General features: G+C 59.1%; 1 protein-coding gene across 1 annotated transcript; it reads right to left on the reverse strand.

Moving 5' to 3' along the window:
* Nucleotides 1-537: 537 nt before the first annotated feature.
* Nucleotides 538-7,016, reverse strand: ALX3 (ALX homeobox 3). Its single transcript, XM_074893391.1, is given in 7 exon segments — nucleotides 538-855; nucleotides 1,500-1,562; nucleotides 2,844-3,148; nucleotides 6,311-6,575; nucleotides 6,578-6,634; nucleotides 6,637-6,700; nucleotides 6,835-7,016. Coding segments are annotated over 7 exon segments (1,254 nt in total).
* Between the last annotated feature and the right edge of the window lie 5,898 nt (nucleotides 7,017-12,914).

Here is a 12,914-nt window from a genome sequence, read left to right on the forward strand (position 1 = left end):
AGCTAAATTTCAGCTGGGGAGGGGAGCACTACCCCCAAAACAACCCGGCCCCCCCTGCCATCGTGCTCCCCTGGCACCCCCGCATCAGCACAGCCCCTTCCCTGGATGTACCCAAGGCTGGTGCCTCCCGGGCTGGGCAGTGGGGGATGCAGGCAGGGGGGCACCAAGAGGCTGTGACCCTGCTGCAAAGCACCTTCACTGAAGGTGCTTGGGGGGGCTCAGGTTTTTTGGCAGCCACTTTTGGGGTCTCAAGCTGCCCACCATGCCAGCCCCGCTGGGGCAGACTGGGTTTGGGGGTGACCCTTCCCCACTCCCCAGCAGCCCCACTTTGACCTCCCCCCTGCCTCTCACCCAGAGGGGGGGCCAGCAGCAGCGTGATGGAGCAGGGCTGGGATGCAGGAAAGCTCGTGGAGATGGGGGTGCACAGGGAGGGGGGTAAGGGTGACCCCACCAACCTGCTCCCTGGGGCTGGGGGGAGGAGGACACGCTCTGGGGGTGGGGGGCGAACGGTCCGTGTCCCTCCCCGGGTGGGGGGGATCACGTAGCCCAGTTCAGCAGGCTGCTGGTCGCCTCTTTGCTCTTCATCCTCAGCGGCACCAGGGTGGGCGACTTGTAGTCATGTTCGGCTGCCGGCTCGAAGGAGTGGGTGCCCAGGGCAGAGGGGGGGAGGCCGTGCAGGGAGTAGAGGCTGTTGATGCCGGGGTGGGGGCCGGGAGAAGTGGGGATGCCCATGAAGCCGGCGATGTTGCTGTGAGTGTGGGGGTACGGAGACATGCAGGGGGACGGGATGCTCTCGGGGGGCAGGAGCCCCGCGGGGCTCCCGGGGCCAGAGCTCGGCCACAGGTTGTTCTGCAGCTGAAAGAAAGGACCAAAAATAACCCCAAAGTGAAGCGGGGGGGGGGGGGGCGCAGCTGAAGGTGGGGACCCCATCACCCCCCCTTGGATCCCCCCCCGCCCCCAGGCTGCAGAGTGAGGGATGCCTTTGCTTTATTTTAATTGCATGGGGAGGGGGTTGAGGATGGGTTAACATTCCCCCCCCCCCCCCCCCCCCCCCCCCGCCTCCCTGACCCTGTGCAGTTTGGCATCAGCGTGAAGCTGAGTTTAAAATTATTTTTATGCTTTTCAATGTTGGGGGAAAAAAAAAAAAAGCCGTTCTGCAGAAGAGGGGTGCAGAAGCACTGATGGATGTGGGACAGCTAGAGGGGTTTCTTTGGGGGGGGGACACACACCCCAGAACCTGCCCCCAAGGGCATGTTCCCACGGGAAATGGAGGAGGACGTAAAGCAGCATCTTCCTGCGTGTGGCAAAAGGTGATGCTGCATCTTTCCCCCTTTTCCATCCGGGCCCACGTGCTTTTCCCAAGGGTGGATGGAACCGCAGGGCCCGTGGGAGAGAAGGGGCAGAAATGGGGGACCCTGGGTGCGATGGGACCACCCCCCTGCCCTGGGAGGGGTGGGGGGGCACAGGGCTGGGCAGGCAGCTGCCGCGGCAGCTCTCACCTCCTGGATTTTCCCGTAACGTTCCCGCTTCCGCCACTTGGCCCGTCGGTTCTGGAACCAGACCTGGGAGATGGAGGAGGGGGCTGAGGCGCAGGGCCCCCTGCCCGCCCCGGGGGCGAGATGGGCAGATCTCTGCCATGTCCACGCAATTCTTCCCGGCACGAAAAGAGCCCCAACACGACGCCCCAGCATCCCAGAAAACGAGATGAACAGAGGAAGCCACTTTTGTGTGCAGCCCTGTTTGAGCTCACCAGCCTTTTTCTTTACCAAGAGCAGAAATTCTCTCTTATCCCTCTTGGAAAATAGGCAGTCCTGCTCCATGCAGGGTTGTTTTCTCTCCCTTGTGCTTCTGGGCCTCGTTTACCCCAGGTTTTGATGCAGAATGAGGCTCTTCGGGTCCTGTGTGGTCATGGTGACCCACCTGCGTGTCCCCGTCGTGCTGCTGGATGGGGTTGAGGACCAGAGCTGGCTGGGGCAGTGACAGCTCCAGCAGCATCTCCCGGAGAGGAGGACGTGGCATGGGATGCTTGCCACGGAGCTCTCGTGGTTACAGGGAATTTCATCTAAATCCACCCCAAATCAGGGCTCGGAGGCTGTGGTGGGTGCTGGCTGGCTGCTTGGGGTGCGCATCCCCCGCCCATGCCTTGTCCCCAGCTCCTGCCCCTTGGGGAGGGCAGCACCCAGGACTCGGTGGCTCGAGGCACCCAGCACCCCCTGCTCGCTTCATTACCCGCCCGCCTTCGCTTTTCTCCCCGCTGGGTGCCCCCTCCAGCTGCCTCTTCCCGCGGGGAGCCTCAAACCACATGGAGATGCCTCTGGAAAGAACTCGCTGGCCTGACGCAAGTGTGATGCCGGTGGAGCCGGGGTGGGGAGGGAGGGAGGGCCTCATCCTGTCCCACCTCCCGGGACGTGCCACCCCCAGCCCCATCTGCGCTGAGCTCCCGGGGATCCCTCTCCGGGGATGGCAGCTCCACCGCTGCTAGTCCTGGGAGTTGAGGGTTGAGGTGGGGATGATGGATGAATGGGGGGGGATCACGTTAGGGGATGCTGGGGGAGGGGGACAGGTTGGCAGTGAGCTCCTAAATTTTGGCTCTTCCCACCCCTTGGGTGATGCAGAGAGAGGGGACAAGGGGAGAACTGGAGAAAGCTCAGAGGAGCAACGGGCATCCGCACCCCGTGGTGCCTGGCGTGGGATTTCCTCTCTGGGGCTCAGAAGAATCCTCCTGGGAAAGCTTCTAACTCAGCATCGCCGTGCAGAGGAGGGGAAAAGATCCTCCAACCCTGCCCAGCACCCCCCAGGGCTGCTGTGCCCACCCCTAGGGAGCCAGGGACCCGTGCCCATACCTGCACCCTGGCCTCAGTCAGGTCCGTCCGTAGCGCCAGCTGCTCCCGGGCGTAGACGTCGGGGTAATGGGTCTTCTGGAAGACCTTCTCCAGCTCCTCCAGCTGGAACGTGCTGAAGGTCGTCCTGTTCCTCCGCTTCTTGCTCTTGCTCTTGCCCAGGGGCTCGGGGAGCTCGGGGACCCCGTGTTCCCGTAGGCTGCTCAGGGGTGCTGCCAGCGGGCACCCCAACTCCCCCGGGGCTTTCACGGGGGCCCGGCAGGCTGCGGGTATCGCCTGGTACCCGCCTTTGCACCCCTTCTCGCCGCCTGGCAGGGGGAGAGACACAAGATGGGGTGGTGTTAATGATGCTAATGAAGGCAAGACCCCCCCGTGCCGCAGCCCCAACCCTCCCCTCCCGTCCCTGCACGGTCCCGGTCACCCCGGGGGGATGTTGGGGTACAGTCCCAGGAGAAAGAGGCTCGGCACAGGCACGCAGCGGGTCAAATCCATCACTGGGGAGGGCAAAATCCCCACTCACCAGCAGAGCTGTGGGCAGGCAACGCTCCCCGCGGGTGCTGGGGGGAAGCCTGGCCGGAGCAGCGGGTGCTCGGGGACCCGCGGCCGGGGGTCCCACTCAGGGGGACCCTCTCGGATGCTGCTACTAAGGGATGGGTGAGGGGGGGCAGAGAAGGGGAGCGCAGGGTCGTTTTGCAGACAGAGCTTTACTCCACTCTCCTTGGCCCTCTCCTCCCACTCCCAGCACGGGCTGATGCCTCCACCCTGCTCGGCTGCGCCTGGGGCAGAGACAGCGGATCCACCAGTAACACCAGCCCACCCCAGCACTGGGTCGTATCCAGACCCCCGCGCTTGAGGTCGGTTCAAGGGGGAGCCTCTGCCTGCCCCCAGGCCAGCATTTCCCTGTAGCTGTAACTCTCAGGAAACCATTTGGAAAGGAGTAAAAATACGCTGCTCCCCCCTCCTTTTTGCTCCAGAAGAGCTCTCCTTCCCCACCCTCCTGCAGGCTGGGGGGATTAAAGCAAGAAATTTCGGGGTTCCCCCCTTCCCCTCACTGCTGCGGCGTCTCTTGGGTGTCTCATGAAATGGGTTCAAAGCATTTCAGAGGTCACCTTTGTCCCCCGGGAGGGTTGTTTGTCCCCATGCAGGGACACACGGAGCTCAGTTGCTGTTGGGACCCCGAGGAGCTGAACCGGTGAAGGGAAAACCGAGGGGGGACTTAGCGGATGGGGGGGTCAGCTTGGGGCCCCCCAGCAGCTGAGGGGACACAGAGGCATCACTTGGGAAAGAGACAACCTGAAAATGCTGGGTTTTGCCCTGGTCTCACCCCTACCCCGAGCACCAGAGCCTCGGGCTTGCTGCAGGTGGAGACCACTGGCCCCCTCGGAGGGGCAGGATCAGGCCCAGGGCTGGGCCTTGGGCACAGCCCAGCTCTCGGGGCCAGCGAGGGGGGAAATCGCCTCCTTTGGGATGGATCCTCCTTCCCGTTAACCATCACACCCCGGTGGAGCAGGGTCCCCGGCCCTGCGGACCCACCCAGGGCTCCGTGCCCCCCAAACCAACCCCTGCCGCGGCCTTTTCCGGACTTTCGGTTTTGATTTTTAGTTGTTTCCTAATTAAGGCAATTTGGGGGTTACAGCCCGCAGCTGAGAGCCGAGATTCAGCTGCTTTGAATTAATGGGAAAATGTTATCTGGGGGGAGGTTTGGGGGGGCGATTGCTCCCCATCCCTCTTGGTACCGACCTGTCTACGTGCCCGGCGGTGGGTAACGGCGAAGGGATGAGACCAAATTGCCGTTTCCTCCCCGCTTTGTCCTCCGAAGGGCTCGGCTGCCGGGCCAGGGGGTTTTAATGATAAAAAACAAGTCCCACCAAGGAGCGAAGCAAAGGCAAAAAACCCAGATGTAACCGAAAATAAGGAAAAAACGACCGAAATAAAAAAATCCCGCTGCACAAAGTGGCCCGATAAACGCATTGGTTTGGGGTTTTTTCCCCATTTTCAAAGGCAACACGCCGCATTTACGAGCAACCCGTGGGTTTTGGCGTTGGAGACAAATAAATAAATGGCCAGAAAGATGGAAAAGGCAGGAAGGAGCAGGATACGGGCGCGTAGCTAAATAAACACGGCGTCGCAGGGGGACAAAAGAGGATGGGAAAAAGGGAAGATATAGATTTCCCCCCCACACCCCCCTCCTTCCTAAACTGACACCCCCTGAAAGATTTGGCGGCACTGGGGAAGTCAGCAGCTGGGCCACAGCTGTACAATTCTTGGGTTAACCGGGAGGGGAAAGGAGAACTCAAAAGGATCATTACCGGAGGGACGGGGGCATGGAAAGGGCTCCCCGGGAACCGGGGGAGACACCCCAGCCGCCAGCGAAAGGTACCCCCGGGGACGGCAGCACCCCCCCCGCTGCACCGGGAGCAGGTAAGCGCGGTGGAGGGCAGCGACCCGGTGTCCCCGGTACCCTCGGAGCTTTTTTTACCTGTTCTCCCCCCGGCCGGGAGCGGGGTGGCTTTGCTGGGCCCCACCTGGTACCCATTACACCCGTGGCGTTGCCTTTTTCTTCTTATATTAAAGTGAAGGGCAGGCGGCGGCGCGGGGGGGGTGTGTGCAAATAAAAGGCCCGTGGGACCGGAGAGCCCCGGAGGGATGGGATGAGCCCGGTCAGCCCCCGGTCGGAGCCCCCGACGGTCCCGGCCGGGAGGGAAAGTGCGAGGGAGCGGCGGGTGTTGTGCGGCTGGTGGAAGCGATGGGGAGAGCCCCGGGGAAGCGCCTCATCCTGCCCCAGCTCGGAGAGGGGTGCGGAGCCCCGGCGGGCAGCGGCCGGGAGCCCCGGAGCCGTGCACCGGGGAGCCCCGCGCTCTGCAAACCCCGCGGTCCGGCCTCCCGGGCCCGCAGCACCGGTTGCTGCCGCCGGTCCTGCCCGGTGAGGCCCGAGCACGGGAGGCAGCGGCCGGACGCGCCTCTCCAGCCCCCTCCGAGGGACGGGGCCGTTCTCCGTCCCCGGGAACGGGCTCCAGCCCCGTCGGGACCCGCTGCTCCTCCGCCCGGGGCGCGGCAGGCCCGGGCCGGTCCCCGCCGTCGCGGCAGTGGGACCGGGTCTCTCCCACCCCCGCCCCTCGCCAGCCCCCCGTTTCTGGAGAGCGGGAACGAACCCCGAGACCTCGGTGTCTGTCGCGACACAGTCCCGGCTGCCCGACAGGCGGGAGCCCCGGCCCGGCCCTTGCCGGCTCCCGTCGGGGAATGCCCTGGCGGTCTCCGCTCCGACGGGGCCATATCGCGACAGCCGGGAGGGGGACGCTCGGGGTGGGGTGGGGGGGGGGATCAGGGCTGGGGGTGCCGGCAGACACCGAGGGCAGCGGCAGGATCAGGCCCCCGGGCGGGGGTAGGGAGGAGGAAAGAGAAGCAGAAGGGGCCGGGGGGGGGGTCGGCGGCCCCGGCTCCCCCCATCCACCCGCCGCTCGCCCCGGTACCTGCAGCCCCGGCCGGGTGGAAGGGCTTCCCATGGACGGCCACGGCGAGGGGGCCCGGGCTGGCGACCCCCAAGTACCGGGGCTCTGCCTTGGCCGGCGGACAGCGGCCCGGGCGGGGGCTGAGCGGCGGCGGATGCCGGGGGGGTCCCGGTGGACCGACCGTGAAGGCGGTGGGAGTCCGGGGAAGCCCCGGGGGGGGTCCAGCCCGGCGAGGCGGGGGAAAGGCCGGGCAGCCCGGTGCCTCCATGCCGCAGGTTGGAGGGAAGGAGGGGGGGGGCGGCCGGCGGGGAGCGGATTTTGTGCGGGGGGCCGGGGGGAGGAGGGGGATGGTGGTGATGGGAAGGGAGGGATCGCCAAGCACCCCCCCCCCCCCATACACACCCACACCCACTCGCACACCCCAGCCCACTTCCCCCACTCCACAGCCAGTCACGTGCGTCCTCCCATCCACTTCGTTAACCCTCTAATCCCAATTCCCTCCGCCCCCCCCCAGCCCCAAGGGCCCTTTCCCGAGTGGGTCGGACCAGCGCAGCAGCCCCCCTCCATCCTCAAGGCAGGGGCCGTGGGGGGAGCCCTGCTCCTCCCCTCCCAGCGCTCCCAGTGTCTCCCAGCTACAGGAAATGCCCAGGGCCCTTCCTTGATTTAAAGCTTCGTCCCCAACTGCTACGAGCAGCTCGAAATCCCAGGCAGGGGGAGAAACTTCCATTTTTCAGGCACCCTCTGGGGTTTGTTTTCCCCTTCCCAAGCTGTACCGAACCCAGCTGTAGCCTTTCCCTCCCCAGGGCCGGGGCTGAGGCCTGGGCAGATCAGTTCAGGGATGACCGTGACCTTGGGACAGGGATCCAGGATCCCAGGGTGCCGTGGCTGCCCTTGGAGCAGGCGCTGGGCTCTGCTGCTGTGGGTGGCGGTTGCTCCCAGCACCGAGGAGGTCCCATCCTGCTCCCCGCATGTCCCTGCTGCTGCTCCCACACCCCAGGATTTTGGGTCCCCCCAGCCCAGCAGCCCGGCTTTGGATTTTGCAGCGGGCGCCGGTGTTGGGGCAAAGCGATCAGAGCTTGCTTGGTCTTTTTTTTTTTTTTTTTCCCCCACCCTTTCTCCTTTTTCCTCCTCTGCACCCAGCTTTGGAGCTGCTTCAGCTGCTCCCCGGGGCCGGGCGTTCAGCTTGTGTGTGTGTGGGGGGCGTTATACAGTTTTAGGGGTGTTTGTGTGCAAAATGATGGGGCATGTTTGGCGATTCAAAAACTTGGTGTCAAAGAGAAAGGGGATGAGATAACGGGCACGGAGAAATGAGCAGATATCTGGGCTGAAGGGTGATGTTTTACGCCTCCATTTGCTGTCTTCCCCTACGCACAACACAGATCGTGGCTTTTAACTCATCCCGGGGCATCGTGCCTTGCTCTAGGTCTAGGAAAAAATAACGTGCGGGTATCGGGGCTGCAGGGCAGGGAATGAACTGCGTGGGAGCAGCGAAAAGAGGCGGAGAAGGACCAGGCGGATCACAGACGTGTGATGTTAAATAGCGGAACAACAGGATAACACTGACCATTAAATGACATTATGCAGCGTGCTATTGCTTTTATTGGCGGTGCCGGGGCAGTGCTTTGTTATTCCAGGCACGGTGCAAATTTGGAATCACAAGACAATCTTGTTTCAAAGAGCTTATGATAAAAATATAATGTAACCCCTATGTCTTGGCAGCAGTTGCAGGACTGATAGGACGTTGGGTCGTTGCAAAAAGCGGTGTTATCGCAGGAGCGTCGGCTCTGTGGCGTGTGGTATAAATCACAGCTGGATTTTCCAGCCCCTGCTCAGGGCATCTGTATTTGCAAGAAAAATAGTGGCTGGGTTGCGATCCTGAGCTCAAACTTACTCTGGCAGGGAGTCCCACGAGGGGCTGGCTGTGCAAACGGGGGGCCGAGCGTGCGGTGCCCCCTCCTCGCCCACGACGGCTCCCTCTGCATCCCGCAGCGTTCCCCGACGCTTTCCTTTCACAGCAGCTGGAGCTGCCGGGATTTTCCCTGTTTGACTGTCCACAGCTCGCTGCGTGTTGTAAATTATTGCTAAATAGGGACTATAAGTCCTCTGGCACACAACAAGTCATTAAATATTATTAAACATAGCATAGCTCCTGTAAAGGCTTATTAGTTTCAACGTACCTCTCCCAGTTTTACTGCTGGCATTTAAAGGATTTTAATAGCAGAGGGATGAGTCTATCCATGTGTGCTGGTGGTGTGGAGGGGGACGGGCAGGCTGGTTTGGGATGTGCTGGTTTTTCAGGCTGGAGCCATCGCTGGGACCCTCCTGGGCAGGCAGAAGATGTCTTGGGAAGGTGTTTGGTCTTTGGGATTTGGGGTATTTGGGAGCTGAAGGCAGCGTGAGGAGAGGTTTGCGAGCTCTTTTGGGTATTTGTGGGGTTGGTGTCGGTTCGTGGAGCTGCTGAGGGGTTTGGTCCCTTCGGTGAGCAGGGCTGAGGACCAGGACTCCTGGGGGCTCCTTCTGAACCTGCCACCAACCCTCTGCCCTGGGGTTTCTTGTGTGTAGAGCCAGACCAGGGTGCCTCATCCTCCTGGCTTGGTGGATGGACGTGTTGGGTGCTTTGAGATCGGGGGCAAAGGCTGCTGGGGGAGACCAAAGGGAGTGCCTCTTCTTAGGGCACCGTGGATGGGTGCCAGTACGGGACTGACCGGGGCAGGGAGGTCCCCGTGGTGCTCCCGGGGCTCGCTGGGGCTCATTTGTCACAAACTGGATTATTTATGGGCAAAGGATGATCCCAACAAACTCCTCGACTGAAAAGCTTCCAGGAGAAACTTTTCACAATGTCCCGGCATCCGACTCCGACATCTCTGCAAGGGGAAGCACCATTGGGTCAGCTCTCAGATGGAAATGACCTTTTGTGGCCCTGTTTTAATTGCATCTGCCACCAAACGAGCCACAGCAAGAGAGCCGCCAAGTGCAGAGGGAGGACTCCAGCGGGACGCTCTGTGGGCAAACATTTTCTGTTTTTGGTTTCTCTCTTGCTTGCGGGGAGGAGGATTTTTTTTTTTTTTTCTTCCTCTTTGCATCCCATTGGCTTTCCCAACCATCTCCAACCATCCCAGCGAGCTGCCTCGCCTCCCCTGGGATCATGAGATGTCACTGAAGAGCTCGGCGGGAGGCCGGGAGGGTTTGCATAGCTCTGTGGTTTGCATGAACGTCCCTGCACAGCCGAGACTTTGCGACGTTACCCAGAGCCTTGGAAACGCTGGCGAGGCACGGAGCAGTGCCCAGCACCCAGGACCGGGAATGGGCTTCTCCTCCTCCTCCAAGGACGTGCTTTCCCTCCCAGCCTGGAGGTCGAGCAGCGGGCAGCGTAGATGAGGACCAGCAGTTGTGGTCCAGCCCATGGGTTTTTTCTCAAGGGGGTTGATTTTTGTTATTTTTTTGCTCTGTGATCTGCAGTTTGGGAAGAAAGCCTGTTCCTGGGAGCCTGCTGAGAGAAAGCTATGGCTTCCTTTGGAAAGCAGGGAGGCAGCTCAGCTCAACGTGGCTCTGGCACATGAGCTTCAGGGTCAAGGCAGAAGGGACAGAGTCTGGGGACAACTGTCCTGATGACACTGTTAGACACCAAAGCCCCCTCCAGCTGGTGGCATCCCCAGCTGCGTTGGGTGACTGCTGACCAAGGGCCAGGCCTTGGAGGCTGTTCTCCAGCTCTGCTGCTCCTCTCCGTGCCCAGGCCAGGTACTCAGCCTGGAGAAACACCACGTGTGGACACCAGGAGCTGGGACAATACACGAGGGCCATTCCCTCCCTGCATTTTGGGGAAGCCCGTGGGGTTCTTCAGGAAGACAGTTGGCCACGCTGGCTGCTCTTGTGCTTGTGTCCCCAGCCTGGGCTCCTCCAGGCTCTGCGCCCCATGGCAAGGACCTTCTCCTAATCCCCAGGGGAGAGTCTGGTTTACACCCCTTGGAGGGTGCCAACAGGGTCTTCTAGTTTGTCCCTGCTCCCCTGTCACACAGCAACAATAATCTCAGCCCTGAGCAGCAAAAGGAATCTGTGCCCTTGCTTATTTTTTATTTTTTTGCTAAAGCAGAGCTATCACGGGTTCAATCCTCAGCCCTTCTCTGTCCGCACATCCCTTCCAAATATCCCAGAAAACCCTCCAATTCCTAATAACCGAGCTTCATCTCAAACTATGGCTCAGTCTTGCTCAGGAATGTGCGTGCTGATGGCAGGAAAAATGACTTTATTAATTCACCTGGGCAAAATCTCCCTTGCTGATCGCAACCCTGTTTTGCGTTAGCGAGTGGGAGATGGAGCCCCTTGGTCTGACCCTGCCGGAAACCCATCAGGTCCACCAAGCCGGGGCCAGATTTGTTATTTAATGAGGCTGCTAACGTAGAAAACGGTCCCGTTTCCAGGTCTCACAAAAGCAAAGCACAAGCACAAATATCCACCCACACGTATTAACGATGCACAAAGGCAGGCGACAGCCTCTGTGTCACACACGTGCTTTACATGAATGCATATATATTTATATACATGTATGCATATTTATACATACATACATATTTATATACGCATGCACATTTATATGCACATGCATATTTATGACCATCCAGATATATGCACTGATAATTTAATCCCATGCAAATGTGCATTATAATTTTGCACACAAACGCGGTGTATTTCTGTGTCACTTCATGTTACCAGCCCATGGACACTAAAATCACGTAAGTTTGTGTCTAGGTTGCAGACGGGTACAGATGAAGGTGCGGAAATCACACCCACATAATTGCATAAATACTGAAATTTGTCCAAATATATTATGGTCGTGTCATCTCTATGTACAGCCCCGCGGAGCTGGATTAAAGCCCTGAGGATGTAGCGAGGAGGGGTACGTGTGTGCTGCAATAACACATGGACAGCCTCAGCGCTGGCAACGGGAGGGATTTTTTTCCGGAAAATAGTGAATTTGTTGAAATTGCAATTTTTTGGCAACTTGGGTTTTTTTTTTTTTTTTTGGTAATTGAAATCTCTAAGTTACCGTTTGCATCCTGGCGCTGCTTCCCGGCGCTCGCTTCAGAGCGGCGTTCGGTGTCAAAGCGTGCCGTAAATTAATGATAGCAATAACAATCGAGGAAACAAAACCCGTGAAAACAAACTGCGGGGCTGCGGACGGGATTAAACCCGGCAGGAAAGCCAAGCCCCTTCACTTCTGTTTTCGTTTGCATTTCATGGAGATAGATTAGGGGGGAAAAAAAAAAAAAAAAATTAAAAATGAACATTATTTTGGCTTGATTCAAACCAGCGTAAAAACTAGCAGTTTTTTGCAGCTGCTGAATTAAAAACCAAGTGTTTATAAAGTGTGTTGGAGATGTAGTGGCCTTTAGAGGAGCTGCAGGAATAAATCAGCTTAATTCCCTCAGGCTGCTTTAAACGAGGGTCCAGCCCCGTCCTTGCAGTCAGGGCCACGGGGTGGATTGCCCCCACCCGTTAATTTGGTCTCTATAAACTCAATTTTATGCTGGGAGGCAGAGGGGATTCGTGAGCCCTGCGCTGCCGGCTCCCAGCCGGAGGGATGGATCCCTTCTCCCATCGCCGTGCCGATGCCGTGCCGCTACGCCGGGCGGTTTTCTGCTTTAATAAGGAAAGATTTGTACTTTATCCGTGTGGGGGATTTTCAGGCTGCTTTGGAAAGTGCTTCAGGATGCCAAGTTCAGGCTTGTTTTTCCTTCCAGCTGCTCCAAATATATATATTATAAAAAAAAAAAAAAAAAAATAAGGGGCTGAAATGAAGCCTGGAAGCGGCAGCGAGCTGGCGGCGGCTGGGATTCGGGGGAGATGCTGGGCTGGCTGTGTGCTTATGGCATTAATCCCAGTAAAAGACGCGTAACTGGGAGCCGAACGGGTCTTTTGACTCCTAAAAATCTGATAGCAATTGCAAAATCAGGAATACATCTAAGGATTAAAGGGAATTCATTTCAGATTCGCTCCGCCGGGAAGCGGTAGGATTCGAGTCGGTTTGAGTTCCTTGTTTTAGAGTAACGCCGTGACGTGGCGTAAATCTGAAATAGATGCGCTAAATAAGTGGGGTCACTTTGGATTTAATGTATATGTAACCGGGAGCAGGATCTGGCCCCTGAATTAACGCAGCAGCTGGTTAAATGGGTGTAAATCAGAGTAACTCGGGTGTTACTGCAGATTTACGCTGCCCGTAGGATGTAAAAGAGCCTGGCTGGCTCTGAGGCCGGGGGGAATTAATTTCCCTTGCGGGGTTTATTCCCCGCTGGTGTGGGGCTGGGCTGAGCCTTTCGCAGTCGGCTCAGTTATTCTGGGTTTGCATGGGGTGACCCTGGGCAGGGTTTGGTCCTTATCTGGGAAATGCCTGAAAAATGGGGGAAATTCGGGGGGGGGGGGGGAAAGCACAAGGGAGGTGATGTGGGGCATGGTTTTGGGGTGCTGGGGGGGTTTGGTTTAGCCCAGCTCCTGTTTGTGCAGTGAGAAATGGCTGAGCTGACTCAGGAGGGGTTGGGAATAAATCCCAGCCCTTCCAGAAATCAGCTTTGTGAGAGCAAACGCCTTTGATTGTGGCTTCCCCTGCTTGTCGGCATCTGTGGAGCGGGTC

This window comes from Strix uralensis, chromosome 24 (genome assembly GCF_047716275.1).
Source record: "Strix uralensis isolate ZFMK-TIS-50842 chromosome 24, bStrUra1, whole genome shotgun sequence".
In the NCBI taxonomy this organism is placed as follows: Eukaryota; Metazoa; Chordata; class Aves; order Strigiformes; family Strigidae; genus Strix; species Strix uralensis.